Raw genomic sequence first — 14,289 nt, 5'->3', positions numbered from 1 at the left:
CACTGTTCATTCCTTGGACCACTTTTGATAGATACTGACCACTGCAGACTGGGAACACCCCATAAGGGCTGCAGTTTTGGAGATGCTCTGATCCAGTGGTCTGTCCATTACAATTTGGCCCTTTTGGTCAAACTCAAAGCTCAAATCCTTATGCTTGCACATTTTTCTTGCTTCTAACATCAACTTTGAGGTCAAAATATCCACTTGCAGCCTAATATATCCCACCCACTAACAAGTATATGTATTTGTATAACATTTTGAAAACACATCAGATCTCAATGGGGAAATATATCATGCTGCATATCTATACTGATATGGACTGGCTAATGTTTTAGGAGTGAAAGTATGCCACATTGTTTGAGAGAAATGAGAATTCTCAACCCAGAAGGCTGAATTCAAAGACACTCTGAAAATTGAAGTGAAAAAAATGATGCAGCAGGCTAGTCCATTTTGCTGAAATTTCATTGTAGCAACTCAAAATGGTACTCAGTAGTTTGTATGCATACCTGACAATGTCGAGGCTCCTAATGAGACGATGGATGATGTCCTGGGATATTTCCTTCCAGATCTGGACCAGGGCATCACTAAGCTCCTGGACAGTCCGAGGTCCAACCTGACAGCACTGGATTGACCAAAACGTAATGTCCCATAGGTGTTGATAAAAATCAGATTTAGGTCAGGCAAGCATGGGGGCCATTAAATGGTATCAATTCATTCATACTCCAGGAACTGCCTGCACACTCTCAACACATGAGGCTGGGCATTGACATGCACCAAGAGGAACTCTTGACCCACTGCACCAGCATAGGGTCTGGCAATGGGTCCAAAGATTTCATTCCAAAACCTAATGGCAGTCAGGGTCCCATTGTGTAGCCTGTAAAGGTCTGTACATCCCTCCATAGATATGCCTCCCCAGACCATCACTGACCCACCACTAAACCGGTCATGTTAAATGATGTTACAAGCAGCATAACATTCTCCACAGCTTCTTCAGACCCTTTCATGTCTGTCACATGTGCTCAGGGTGAACCTGTTCTTATCTGTGAATAGCACAGTAGTGGCAGACCTGCCAATTCTGGTGTTCAATGGCAAATGCCAATTGAGCCCCACGGTGCTAGGCAGTGTCCACAGGGCCAGGATGTTAGTGGCCTGCTGGAGGTCATCTTGTAGGGCTCTGGCAGTGCTCATCCTGTTCCTCCTTGCATAAAGAAGCAGATACAGTGAGGGAAAAAATTATTTGATCCCCTGCTAATTTTGTACGTTTGCCCACTGACAAAGAAATGATCAGTCTGTAATTTTAATGGTAGGTTTATCTGAACAGTGAGAGACAGAATAACAACAAAAAATCCAGAAAAACACATTTCAAAAAAGTTTGCATTTTATTGAGTGAAATAAGTATTTGACCCCTTTGCAAAACATGATTTAGTACTTGGTGGCAAACCCTTGTTGGCAATCACAGATGTCAGACATTTCATGTAGTTGGCCATCAGGTTTGCACACATCTCACATCTCAAGGAATTTGGGCCCACTCCTCTTTGCAGATCCTCTCCAAGTCATTAAGGTTTTGTGGCTGACCCTTCAGCTCCCTCCACAGATTTTCTATGGGATTAAGGTCTGGAGACTGGCTAGGCCACTACAGGACCTTAATGTGCTTCTTTTTGAACCACTCCTTTGTTGCCTTGGCCGTGTGTTTTGGGTCAATATCAGGCTGGAATATCCATCCATGACCCATTTTCAATGCCCTGGCTGAGGGAAGGAGGTTCTCACTCAAGATATGACGGTACATGGCTCCGTCCATCGTCCCTTTGATGCGGTGCAGTTGTCCTGTCCCCTTAGCAGAAAAACACCCCAAAGCATAATGTTTTCTTATTTGACCACAACACTTTCACCCCGTTCTCCTCTGAATCATTCAGAAGTTTACTGGCAAACTTCAGATGGTCCTGTACATGTGCTTTCTTTAGCAGGGGGACCTTGCGGGTGCTACTGGATTTCAGTCTTTCACGGCGTAGTGTGTTACCAATTGTTTTCTTGGTGACTATGGACCCAGCTGCCTTGAGATCATTGATAAAATCCTCCAGTGTAATTCTGGGCTGATTCCTCGCCGTTCTCATGATCATGAGGTGAGACCTTGCATGGAGCCCCAGACCGAGGAAGATTGACAGTCCTTTTGTGTTTCTTCCATTTGGGAATAATCGTACAAACTGTTGTCACCTTCTCACCAAGCTGCTTGGCGATGGTCTCGTAGCTCATTCCAGCCTTGTGTAGGTCTACAATCTTGTCCCTGACATCCATGGACAGCTCTTTGGTCTTGGCCATGATGGAGAGTTTGGAATCTGATTGATTGCTTCCTTCTGTGGACAGGTGTCTTTCATACAGTTAACAAGCTGAGATTACTGTAATCTCAGCTTGTTACCTGTATAAAAGACACCTGGGAGCCAGAAACCTTTCTGATTGATAGGGGATCAAATACTTATTTCACTCATTCAAAATCAATGTATAACTTTTTTGAAGTGCATTTTTCTGGATTTTTTTTGTTGTTATTCTGCCTCTCACTGTTCAAATACACCGACCATTAAAATTAGAGACTCATCATTTCTTTGTCAGTGGGCAAACGTACAAAATCAGCAGGGGATCAAATCATTTTTTCCCTCACTGTACTAGTCCTGCTGATGGGTTAAAGACCTTCTACGGCCCTGTCCAGCTCTCCTAGAGTAACTGCCTGTCTCTTGGAATCTCCTCCATGCTCTTGAGACTGTGCTGGGAAACACAGCAAACCTTCTGGCAATGGCACGTATTCATGTGCCATCCTGGAGGAGTTGGACTGCCTGTGCAACCTCTGTAGGGTCCAGGTATTGCCTCATGCTAGCAGTAGTGACACTGACCCTAGGCAAATGCAAAACTAGTGAAAAACAGTCAGAAAAGATGAGTAGGGAAAAAATGTCAGTGGCCTCCACCAGTAAAATAGGGGTCATCTCATTTTTGCCCATCTAAACCTGTGGTTTAATTTCATAAACACCAAAGTAGCTGAAAATGATCAACAATCCCCTCTGCTACTTAAATGACCAGATCAATATCCCAAGAGTTTAATTGACTCGCTGCTATACTTTGATTAATTTTTTTTGAGCAGAATATATTAACTATCAAATTTAACACCACATTTAGCACCACCACGGAGGCCCGGGTTCGCACCCTGCACAGGGAACTGTCCAGCTGTTCCTGACAATAAATGTATCTACAAGGGTAGAACACACTGGGATGACATCATCATCTTATCTGTAAAATGCCAGTTGAAAGAAAAAGGACAGACAGAGGAAAGCAAATTTCATCAACTTTTGTAGTAACTTTGCAATATGCATTTTCACTTGGTTTAATAACAGAACAGTGCAAAAACTGAGCTGCACTGAGGGTTGCATGTTCAGTGCTATTTCAGACATTCAAGGCAATTTTCTTTATTTTTCTGTATTTAACAGACACTGGGTTCATGTGAATAAAGCAGAGGAACTGTGTAATCTAGATGAGAGATCGAGGTAAGAGTGGAGTGTCAGCCATTACATGCACCCTGACTTAAGGATCAAAAAGGGTAAGGGACCAACAGAGGCTGTGTGTAGTTACAGAATTAAAATTTTCAGACACCTAAACAGTGATCAGAGTCTTAAGCACTGAGCTAGTAGACTATACTGAATGTTAGAAAGTCTAAAGACTCAATAATTGTGTTGATGACTAAGTGCTTATTATCAGCCACTGACCTATATATGTCTTCTTATTTCTATGCTAACAAGAGCGTAAACCCGCATTCAAGAGCCAAAGGAACTCATGTCATTCATTTCCAGCCAACTGTAGATAACAACAATCATGAAGCATTTGGTGCCAAGGCAGAGGGGCAGTGACTCATATGAAGATTACTCACATCTCAAGTCTGTTCTCCCTAAATTCCATCAGCATGTGGACTTTGCAACGAGAGGGGCGGACATGCTGGATGTTGTTTACACAAACATTCCCGGTGCATATCGTGCGGAGCCCCTCCCCCACCTCGGCTACTCAGACCACATCTCTGTTATGTTGATTCCAGCATACAGACCTCTCGTCAGATGCTCTAAACTGGTTCTGAAACAGGTCAAAACCTGGCCAGCAGGAGCCATCTCTGCTCTTCAGGACTGTTTCGAGTGCACTGACTGGAACATGTTCAGGGAGGCTGCAACCAACGGTGATACCACAGACTTGGAGGAATACACGTCATCAGTCACCAGCTACATCGGAAAGTGCATCAATGACGTGACTGTCTCCAAGTCCATCACCACACGCTCCAACCAGATGCTGTGGATGATTGCAAAGGTGCATGCGCTGCTAAAATCCAGAGACTCTGCCTTCAGAGCTAGAGACAAGGATGCCCTAAGAACAGCACAAGCCAAGAGGAGAGGAGAGGAAGTGCAGTGTCTAACAACCTGGTGTAAAGCCAACAACCTGTCCCTGAACGTGGAGAAAACAAAAGAGATGGTTGTTGACTTCAGGAGAACACAAAGTGACCACTCTCCCCTGAACATCGATAGGTCCAACATGGAGATCATCAAGAGCACCAAATTTCTTGGTGTTCACCTGGCAGAGGACCTCACCTGGTCACTCAACACCAGCTCCATCACCAGGAAAGCCCAGCAGCACCTCTACTTCTTGCGATGGCTGAGGAAGGCTCATCTTCCACCTCCCATCCTGACCACCTTCTACAGAGGGACCACTGAGAGCGTCCTGAGCAGCTGCATCACTGCCTGGTTTGGGAATTGCATCATCTTGGATCGCAAGCCCCTTCAGCAGATAGTGAGGACAGCTGAGAAGATCATCGGAGTCTCTCTTCCCTCTATTACAGACATTTACTCCACACACTGCATCCGCAAAGGAAACAGCATTGTGGATGATCCCACACACCCCTCACACACACTCTTCATCCTCCTGCCATCCGGAAAGAGGTACCATTCGGACCCTCACAACCAGACTGCTAAACAGTTTCTTCCCTCAGGCAATCAGGTATCTCAACAGAGAACTGAACTGAGTTGGACACTGGGACACACACACACACACAGAGAGAACTGAGAACTGTTCTTAACAAGGACTGAGCTGAGCTGGACACACACTCATACACACACACACAAAATTTGTCTTGTTTACATGCACACGTTACTTTTACATTGATCTTGTTTACATGTACATGTCACTTTAAATATTTATAACTGTTCACTTTTGAATATTTAAATGCACATGTCACTTTATAACTTATAATTAATCACTTCTGCTTATAACTTATAACTAATCACTTCTGCTGCTATATTCACTGTCCTAAACCTGTTTCTATCCGTCTTTGCACCCACTGTTAACACAGTTTTTGCACAGCGTTACGTGTCTTGTTTGTCTGCACTGTCTTGTCTTGTCATCCTGTGCACTTATGTTGCATGTTTAGTTTCTACAGAATGTACCTTGTAGTAATAGTTAAACTCTATGTTTGTCCGCATCACCTGTACTTTGTTTTGTTCTGCATAGCACCTCTGGTCCAGGAGGAACGTTGTTTCACTTCACTCTGTACTGCATAAGCTATATATGGTTGAAGTGACTATAAAGCTTTTTTGACTTTGACTCTCAGTATTCCACTGAAAATGGCTGTATCATACATAAAAGCCTAAAGTGTCACGTCAAGACCACATTTAATTCCATTTTAGCAAATTCAACCTTACTCATTGAGCTGCCTTTATTTTAGCTAGAAAGAGAGAGAAATACCTTTCCATAGAGGATGTTCCAGCTGTAAAGTTGATAGGGTTTCCCATTGATTTGTCGCTCTTGAGAGACACACAGCTGGACACAGGGGAGTCTGGCCTTTTGTCGGATCCACTAAAGAGTAAAGAGAAATATTTTTTGGTAGTTTTATCTACATGATGTAATGATTTACATTTTTATGCATCTACATTTTATTTTGTACTTTTTTCCTTGTGTAATCTAGATCAAGTCATCCATTACACTGCCCACCTGAGCAAAAGAGTTAAGGATCAAAAAGGGTAAGGGACCAACAGAGGCTTGGTAGTTGTGGAATTTATATTTTTAGACATATGATGTCTAAAAATATAAAGTATCAGAGTCTTAACCACTGAACGAGCAGACTAATACACATACAATACATGTTTCAAGGTCTAAAGACTCAATAAATACATTAATGACTAAGTGCTTATTAGCAACTACATAATAAAAAAGAAATGTATTAAATTTAATCCAGATTATTTGCTATATAAGAAGATCTTAGGGCATGTGATTCCTGCCTTAATCGGCCTCTATTAGTGCTTGCTACTGTTTGCATTTGTACTCATTATGTGCAAAAAACTCCTTAGAGATAGCATGCAAATTTTATTTGCCACATACACAGTGAATCATGCAATGAAATGCTATTTTGAAACTGTCCTGGTTATAAAAATGTCAAAAAAATGTGTGCTGCAGGCATTAATTTCTAAATGTGTTTATATTTCACAATTAATCTTGTATTTGCCCTTTTGCCTGTTAAAGGCCCGAATGAATGAACAAATGACACATTTTAGCTTGTATTACATTTTTAGCAACTTTTCTGTACTAGATAAAGAAATATTTTATGAACTTTAAAGAATTCTGCATCCTTACCTCTTGTGCTGCTTCACTTGTAGACTCATTTCAGAGGTTTGGAGTTTCTCATGCTCCAGAGACATTATGTAAAAAGTCAAAAGTTTTTATAGTATAAACATAATTTGATCCTGGTAAAAAAAAAAGAACAGTAGATTGTGAAATTACATTACAGCTGCATAAATTAATATTTCAATTTACTTTAACTTAATTAAATACTGATATGTCCATTCTCTCCTCAACAGGCTCTAGTTACTGGAATAGAAGCTCAAATCCCATTGGAGTTTAAGTAAATTACATACATAAACAGAAATAAGCAAACCTCACATTAGCTTGAAATATTTTATTATAATAATAATAAAATCTCTTGGCAATCAGTATCTAATATCTGAAACTCATTTTGTAATATTTACCTGTAAGAAGGTTTGTAGGAAAACAGGCAGAAATGAAGACTTTATAAAGAATAGCACAAAACCTCTACTGTATATAGTATTAATAATAATAAATAAACAATGATGTTTATACTGACAGCATTAAAAATGTGTAAAGGTAATATATCTGTTTTGCAGGTGAATAGAGCAGGTCCTCAAGCAGCTCAATGCTGCATGTGACATTTCAAAATAAAAGTCCTGTACTTTAACATCACACTAAAGAAAAGAATTAACCTCTTATAAAACCTGGGCCATTTCACTCCAGCTTTAAACAATACATGTGTATGTCTATGTCTACAGAAACACATGACTCTGATCACCTTCTTCAGCTCTGTGTTGAAGAAAACACTTTCTATAATACAGGACTGACATTAGTAATCAGAGTCATGTATCTGAATGAATTTATATTGATACCAGAGTATTATATCAAACCCTGAGCCAGCTGGAACTCCAGAGGAAAACTAAGTTGTAGTTAATTGTGTTAGTTATCAGAAATCCTAAGTTCCACATGTTGATCTCTCACACTGCTGAAAAGCTACTGATGATAATATGAAACCACTTCATCCACCTTTTTTATATTTTAAATTCACATTCACGTGTTTTCAGTAAATAATGTATTCCTGTAGAAAATGTATTGAGGAAATTAAAGCACAGTTCTCTCCCAGACTGCGGTTCTCCCAGTCTCTCTACCTGAAAGCTAAATTAATCTAATCTCAAGTGTCCTAAAATATCGGAGATGTTAGACTCTGAACGGTAACCACGTGGAAAGCGGAAATCGAGCGTGCGCGAGCTCCTACACAACCAAAGAACTGCATTTAATACAAAATGATCATTTTAGATAAATAAACAACAGGCTAATACAGGATAAACGTTTCTTTATTCTTTACATTTAAAAATGGTCAAATCTTTCAAATAGAAATAGACGAATAAAAATACATTTTACTAATAACATGTTTTGTTCATTTAGTTCTGAATCCTGAATTTATTTGCTTATAGACGAGTGTAGGCATCTGTCGATGTCTGTGAGATTAATGGCTCAGGACAGAATCTTATAAAATAGTTTAGGTATATTTTACACTACAATGTTCCGATCTGAAACTAACGGTTTAGAGTCTCTGACATTTCAGCATCTCACTCTAAAATGTCGCCGCGCGCGCGTGTGTGTGTGTGTGTGAGTGTGTGTGTGTGTGTGTGTGTGTGTGTTATACAACCGGAAATCGCCGTTTTTCTTTTTTATGCTTATTCTGTTTGCTAGAGAGAAAGAAGATATATCGAAAATATTTCAGGAATTATTATACTGAATATTAATCTTATTCTCTCTGTAATAAACAGCTGTAATCTTTCCCCGTATGTAATAAAGCCCGCATGGAGCACAGGTCTGTTCACTTCCCTCAGGATAAGATGCTGCGTTACACCGCGATATCCGATAAACACAACAATAAACTGTGGAACACAGAAATGTTCTTCTTTTACTAAATAATCCTAACAGTCACAGATTACAGCTTTATATTCATGTACTCACTGTGATTTTATTCCACAAAGAACTTCCTGTTTTTACTCTTCACTAAAACAACCTGCTGACTTTCACTTTCACTTCCAACTGATATGAAGAGGAAAAAAGGAGGAGTTTCACCTACAACATGGAGGAGACTCTCTCTCTCTCTCTCTCTGTCTCTGTCTCTGTCTCTCTCTCTCTCTCTCTCTCTCTCTCTCTCTCTGTCTCTGTCTCTGTCTCTCTCTCTCTCTCTCTCTCTCTCTCTCTCTCTCTGTCTCTGTCTCTGTCTCTCTCTCTCTCTCTCTCTCTCTCTCTGTCTCTGTCTCTGTCTCTCTCTCTCTCTCTCTCTCTCTCTCTCTCTCTCTCTCTCTGCGCATGCGCGGCGGAGAGGCGAGTGTGGCGTGTGGAGCGCGTGAGAGCGGTTGGCGTTTTGCCAATTTTTTCGGCACTAAAGTGCAATTCTTTTCCGTTTAAAATCTCGGAATATTAATATACTTATTGTGTGAGTGTGAGCGAGTGTGTGCGGACAATAACTGTGTGTGTGAGTGTGTGCGCGTGTGTGTGTGTGTGTGCAGGTGTGTGTGAGTAGCGTGTCGGTGAAGCGTGGTTATGGCGGATCCGACCGCGAGGTTGTGTGAGAGTTTGACTCGCCGGCACGGTGTCCGTGTTGTGTGTCCGGCGCGGTGTCCGTGTTGTGTGTCCGGCACGGTGTCCGTGTTGTGTGTCCGGCGCGGTGTCCGTGTTGTGTGTCCGGCACGGTGTCCGTGTTGTGTGTCCGGTGAGTGTTGAAGAATGTTGTTTAGCAGTCGGTAACGTGGTGGGGCATGAGAACATTGTCTCTGCCTCCAGAATGAACAGTGCCATTGTGGTGTTTCTGAATAATGTTGAGAAAGTAAGAAATCTGATTCAGAAAGGCATCATGAGCAAATACTGGTTTCTCCCCTCAGTTCCCCAGCTAAGACAGTCTTGTTGTCCAACGTCCCTCCTTTTATTTCAGATGAAGCTATCTGTAAAGAACTGTCTCGGTACGGGCGAATTGTCTCCCCCATTAAGAGAATCCCTCTTGGCTGTAAGTCCCCACTGGTGAAGCACTTGGTTTCTTTTAGAAGAATGGTCTTCATGGTTTTTAAAGAAGGTGTGGAAGAGCTGAATGCCGTTTTTAAATTCAGAGTTGAAGGCTTCGACTACAATCTGTTTGTTTCTTCTGATACAGATATTAAGTGTTTTAAATGTGGAAAAACTGGGCATCTTGCTCGGGCCTGCCCTGAGAGGCAGAGTGACCCCGGTGTTTCTGAGCGACCGGGGCAGGACGCAGCTCAGTCGGCTGGGGTCGTTCCCCCTGCGGCTACAGTTCGGCCGGCTGCTGAGGGCCCCGGAGCTGCTGCTGCACCAGACCCGAAAGAGAGTGAGCCCCAAGCCCAGCCTGCAACCCAGAAGCCCACTGGAGCTGCAACAGCCCCGGAAAAGCCATGCACGGCCGAACCGGCCGCGGAAGAGCCATGCTCGGCTCAACCGGACCGGGAGAAGCCGTGCTCCACTGAGAAGAGCTCAGTGGGTTCTGGAGCAGTGCTGGAGCTGCCTGCACTGGCAGAGGCAGGCACGGAGGTGCAGAGCGAACGCCCAGAAACACCGGACACTACACCAGTGCAGGGGGACGGGGGAGACGTGGGCATGGTGGATGAGCCCGTCTTTAAAGTGCTGAATAAAAGGAAAAAGCAAGGTAAGGGACGGGGAAAAAAGCAGGCAAAGAAGGACACAAAGATGGGGGAACGAGAATCAGACAGTGATGACTGCATGTCAGACTCTGTTTTAATGTTCGATTCCCAGGAGGAACAGGTTAATGTTGTGTACAGTGCTGATGATATTAAAGAGTTTTTAAGGAACACCAAATGGCAGAAAAATGTAGCATTGGAAGAGTTTTTCCCGAACCATAAGCAGTTTATTCACGACGTTAAGTTCTTCAGAAGAGAAGGTGCATTCATTGATGTTGAAATTTTCCGTCTGAAGAAACTGATCACAAGAGTGAATAAGGAAATAAGTTTTTTTATGGTAGAGTGGTTTTTACCCTCTGTTTAATTTTATTTATTTTATTTATTTTTATGAAAGGAGTTAATATTGCGAGTTTAAATATTAATGGGGCAAGAGAGCAGAACAAGAGAGCTAAACTGTATGAAGTTTTAAAGCAGAAGCACATTGACGTTGCCATGCTGCAAGAAACCCACAGTGATACCAGCAATGCTGCTGATTGGGTGAAGGAGTGGGATGGGTTGGTGATTTTAAGTCATAACACAACACTCAGTGGTGGAGTCGCCTTGCTCTTTGCTCGCAGTTTTATTCCTTGTTCTTATTCAGTTGAAGAATTTTTAAATGGGAGGCTTTTAAAAGTGAAAACTTTTTATGAGAATGAGGTTTTAGTTTTTATTTGTGTGTACACTCCCACCAGTGCAGTGGAGAGGATGATGTTTTTAGATACTCTGAACAATGTCATTGCTGACAGCAACACTGCAGAAATTTTAATTCTGGGTGGTGATTTTAACTGTACTACAGATATTTTAGACCGGAACCACACAGAACCTCACATGGCTTCCCATAAGCGTCTGTGGGAGATGGTGGAGGCCCACGAGTTGAGCGACATATGGAGAACTTTTCATAAGAACAAGAGACAGTACACGTGGGCCCATGCCATAGACAACACACTCTCCCTGGTGAGACTAGATCGTTTTTATGGTTTTAAGCATCAGCTGACGTTTTTTACAAAGTGTTTTATTGTTCCAGTAGGTATCTCTGACCACAGTATGGTCCAGTGTACTATTACTAAAGAGAAGGTTAAACCTAGGAGTGCCTACTGGCATTTTAACACTGCTCTTTTAGAAGATGCTAATTTTAGGGAGTCTTTTATTTTTTTATGGAGTTGTTTTAAACAGGAGAAGGCAGCCTTTAGTTCACTTCAGCTGTGGTGGGATGTGACAAAAGCACAAGTCAAAGAATTCTGTCAACAGTACACTCTCAATGTCACAAGAGACATTGTTAGATCTCTGAAAGCTCTGGAGATAGAAATAGTGGAGCTCCAGCGTTTGGAGGCCACTGGAAATCGAGGGCATATTGAAGCCCTCAAACGTAAAAAATCCAAAATGAATGACCTGTTAGACATTACAGCACAGGGGGCACTGGTCCGCTCACGCTTTAAAAGCGCAGCTGAGATGGATGCTCCTTCAAAGTTCTTTTTCAGTTTAGAGCAGAAGAATGGACAGAAAAGATTTATACATGCTGTGCAAACAGAATCAGGGGATCTCGTATCTGAGCCCACTGAAATTCGCCGCAGACAGTAAGCTTCTACTCGAAGCTGTACAGCAGTGAGTGGTCAGGGGCACAAGCGGTGGAGGACAGCTTCCTCATGGACCTGCCAAAGCTCTCTGAGAAAGCAGTGAGAGAGCTAGACAGGGAGCTGACGCTGGAGGAGGTTCATGAGGCTCTCCAGGGGATGGAGAATGGACGCGCGTCAGGTATAGACGGTCTCCCTGTCGAGTTCTACAAGGCATTCTGGGCCGTCATAGGGCAGGACGTGCTAGATGTCCTACGGGACAGCGTACGGAGAGGCGAACTCCCGTTGAGCTGCAGGAGGGCCGTCCTGACCCTGCTACCGAAGAAGGGAGACCTGACCCACCTGAAAAACTGGCGCCCGGTCTCACTACTGTGCACTGACTGCAAGCTGCTCTCAAAAGCATTAGCCTCGAGACTGACTAAGGTAATGGAGCAGCTCATTCACCATGACCAGATGTACTGTGTGCCTGATAGGTCCATATTCGATAATGTGTATCTAATTTGTGACATTTTGGACGTCTCTAGGCTATTGGGCTTAAAGACTGGTCTGATTTCTCTAGATCAGGAAAAGGCTTTTGACCGGGTTGAACATGAATATTTGTGGAAGGTGCTGGAAGCCTTTGGGTTCAACCCAGGTTTTATAGCCATGATCATGGTGTTGTACAGTAACATTGAGAGTGTACTGAAGGTTAACGGTGGTTTATGTGCTCCTTTTAGAGTGTACAGGGGGATCAGGCAGGGCTGTTCCCTCTCTGGAATGTTGTACTCTCTAGCTATTGAACCTCTTTTAAATAAGTTAAGAAGTAATCTCTCTGGTTTTAATATGCCACATGCTAATGCCTCAATATGTTTATCAGCTTATGCAGATGATCTGGTAGTGATGATAAACACACAAAATGATGTCAATGTTTTAACTGATATTTTAAATGACTTTCAAATTTTATCCTCCGCCAAGGTTAACTGGTCTAAAAGTGAAGCCATTTTAGTTGGGGAGTGGGAAGGTGGGCAACCGTCACTACCAGGAGGCTTAGCGTGGAAAAGAGGTGGTTTTAAATACTTGGGTGTCTACCTGGGGAACAATGAGTTTTTAAGTAAAAACTGGGAAGGTTCTGTAGAGCACGTGAAGGGCAGACTGAACAGGTGGAAGTGGCTGGTTCCAAAGATGTCCTACAGGGGGAGAACGCTGGTCATCAACAACCTCGCCGCGTCATCCCTCTGGCACAAGCTGGCATGCGTGGATCCGCCGCCGAACCTGCTGGCAAACATCCAGGCCCTGCTGGTGGACTTCTTCTGGGACGGTCTACACTGGATTCCACAGAGTGTGCTTCATCTGCCGAAGGAGGAAGGAGGACAGGGGCTGGTCCAGCTGTCCAGCAGAGCCGCAGCCTTCCGCCTCCAGTTCATCCAGAGACTCCTCACTGGACCCGGAGACTTAATATGGAGAGCAGCAGCCAGTGGACTACTACGCACAGTTCAAGGACTGGGGCTGGACAGAGCGTTGTTTTTAATGGACACAAAAATGGTGGACATTTCTGGACTACCAGCCTTTTACCGTGGATTTTTTAAAATTTGGAACTGTTTTAAGAAACAAAACAAGGGCTGTAGAATGTTACACTGGCTGCTGGAGGAACCTCTGGTGTACAGCGGGGGACTGGACATCTCCAGTGTGACCATCCCTGCACTGACCAGAACTCTCATCTCCTCAGGGATTATAACGCTCCGGGAGCTTGTGAACATCGCGGGGTCAGACTTGTCGAGGGCAGAGGACCTGGCAGCGCGTATGAGACTGCGGTCCCTGCGTGTTGTCAATCAGCTCCTACACCGCTGGAAATCTACACTGACATCAGAGGAGCGTGTTCAGCTAATGGACTATTCACACACAGAGACTGGTCCTACAGAGGACGAACCCTTTCCCCAGCTGAACATCACTCCTGACCTCGACGGGTGTGCAGGCCCCCTCCTGGAGTGCCGGGGTGAAGGGGAGATGGACTTTGGGTCAGTGTTGGGGAAGCTGCTCTACAGAGTGTGTGTGAAAGTTTTAAATAAGAAGAAGCTGAGTGGGAGGGTGGACACCCCATGGAGAAGTGTACATGGTTTTAATGATGATTTTAAACCAGAGTGGACGCACTGTATAAACCACCGTTAACTAAAAAAGCTGCTGACCTCCAATGGAGGATTTTACACTGTATTATCTCTGTGAACTCTTTTATTTCTGTTTTAAACCCTGATATTGCACATGATTGTCCTTTTTGTTCACAGAGAGAAACAGTTTTTCATGCTTTTATTCACTGCTCCAGATTACTTCCACTGTTTGTGTTTTTACGGAGCATTTTAAGGTCTTTTAATGTTGTTTTTACTTTTCAGTGTTTTATTTTTGGTTTTAAGTACATCAGAAAACACCGGTTCAGGTGCCAACTG

General features: G+C 43.2%; 1 protein-coding gene across 1 annotated transcript in view; it reads right to left on the bottom strand.

Moving 5' to 3' along the window:
* The window catches only part of LOC131351783 (NACHT, LRR and PYD domains-containing protein 3-like), a 118,514-nt gene that overhangs the window by 56,224 nt on the left and 48,001 nt on the right, over positions 1-14,289 (bottom strand). Inside the window, exon 4 of the mRNA XM_058387370.1 lies at positions 5,761-5,871. Within this exon, the coding sequence (XP_058243353.1) occupies positions 5,761-5,871 (111 nt within the window). The remainder of the gene's footprint in view (positions 1-5,760; positions 5,872-14,289) is intronic.

This window comes from Hemibagrus wyckioides, linkage group LG04, assembly GCF_019097595.1.
Source record: "Hemibagrus wyckioides isolate EC202008001 linkage group LG04, SWU_Hwy_1.0, whole genome shotgun sequence".
In the NCBI taxonomy this organism is placed as follows: Eukaryota; Metazoa; Chordata; class Actinopteri; order Siluriformes; family Bagridae; genus Hemibagrus; species Hemibagrus wyckioides.
Note: the sequence above shows the minus strand (reverse complement) of the source record. Positions and strands in the feature narration are given on the sequence as shown.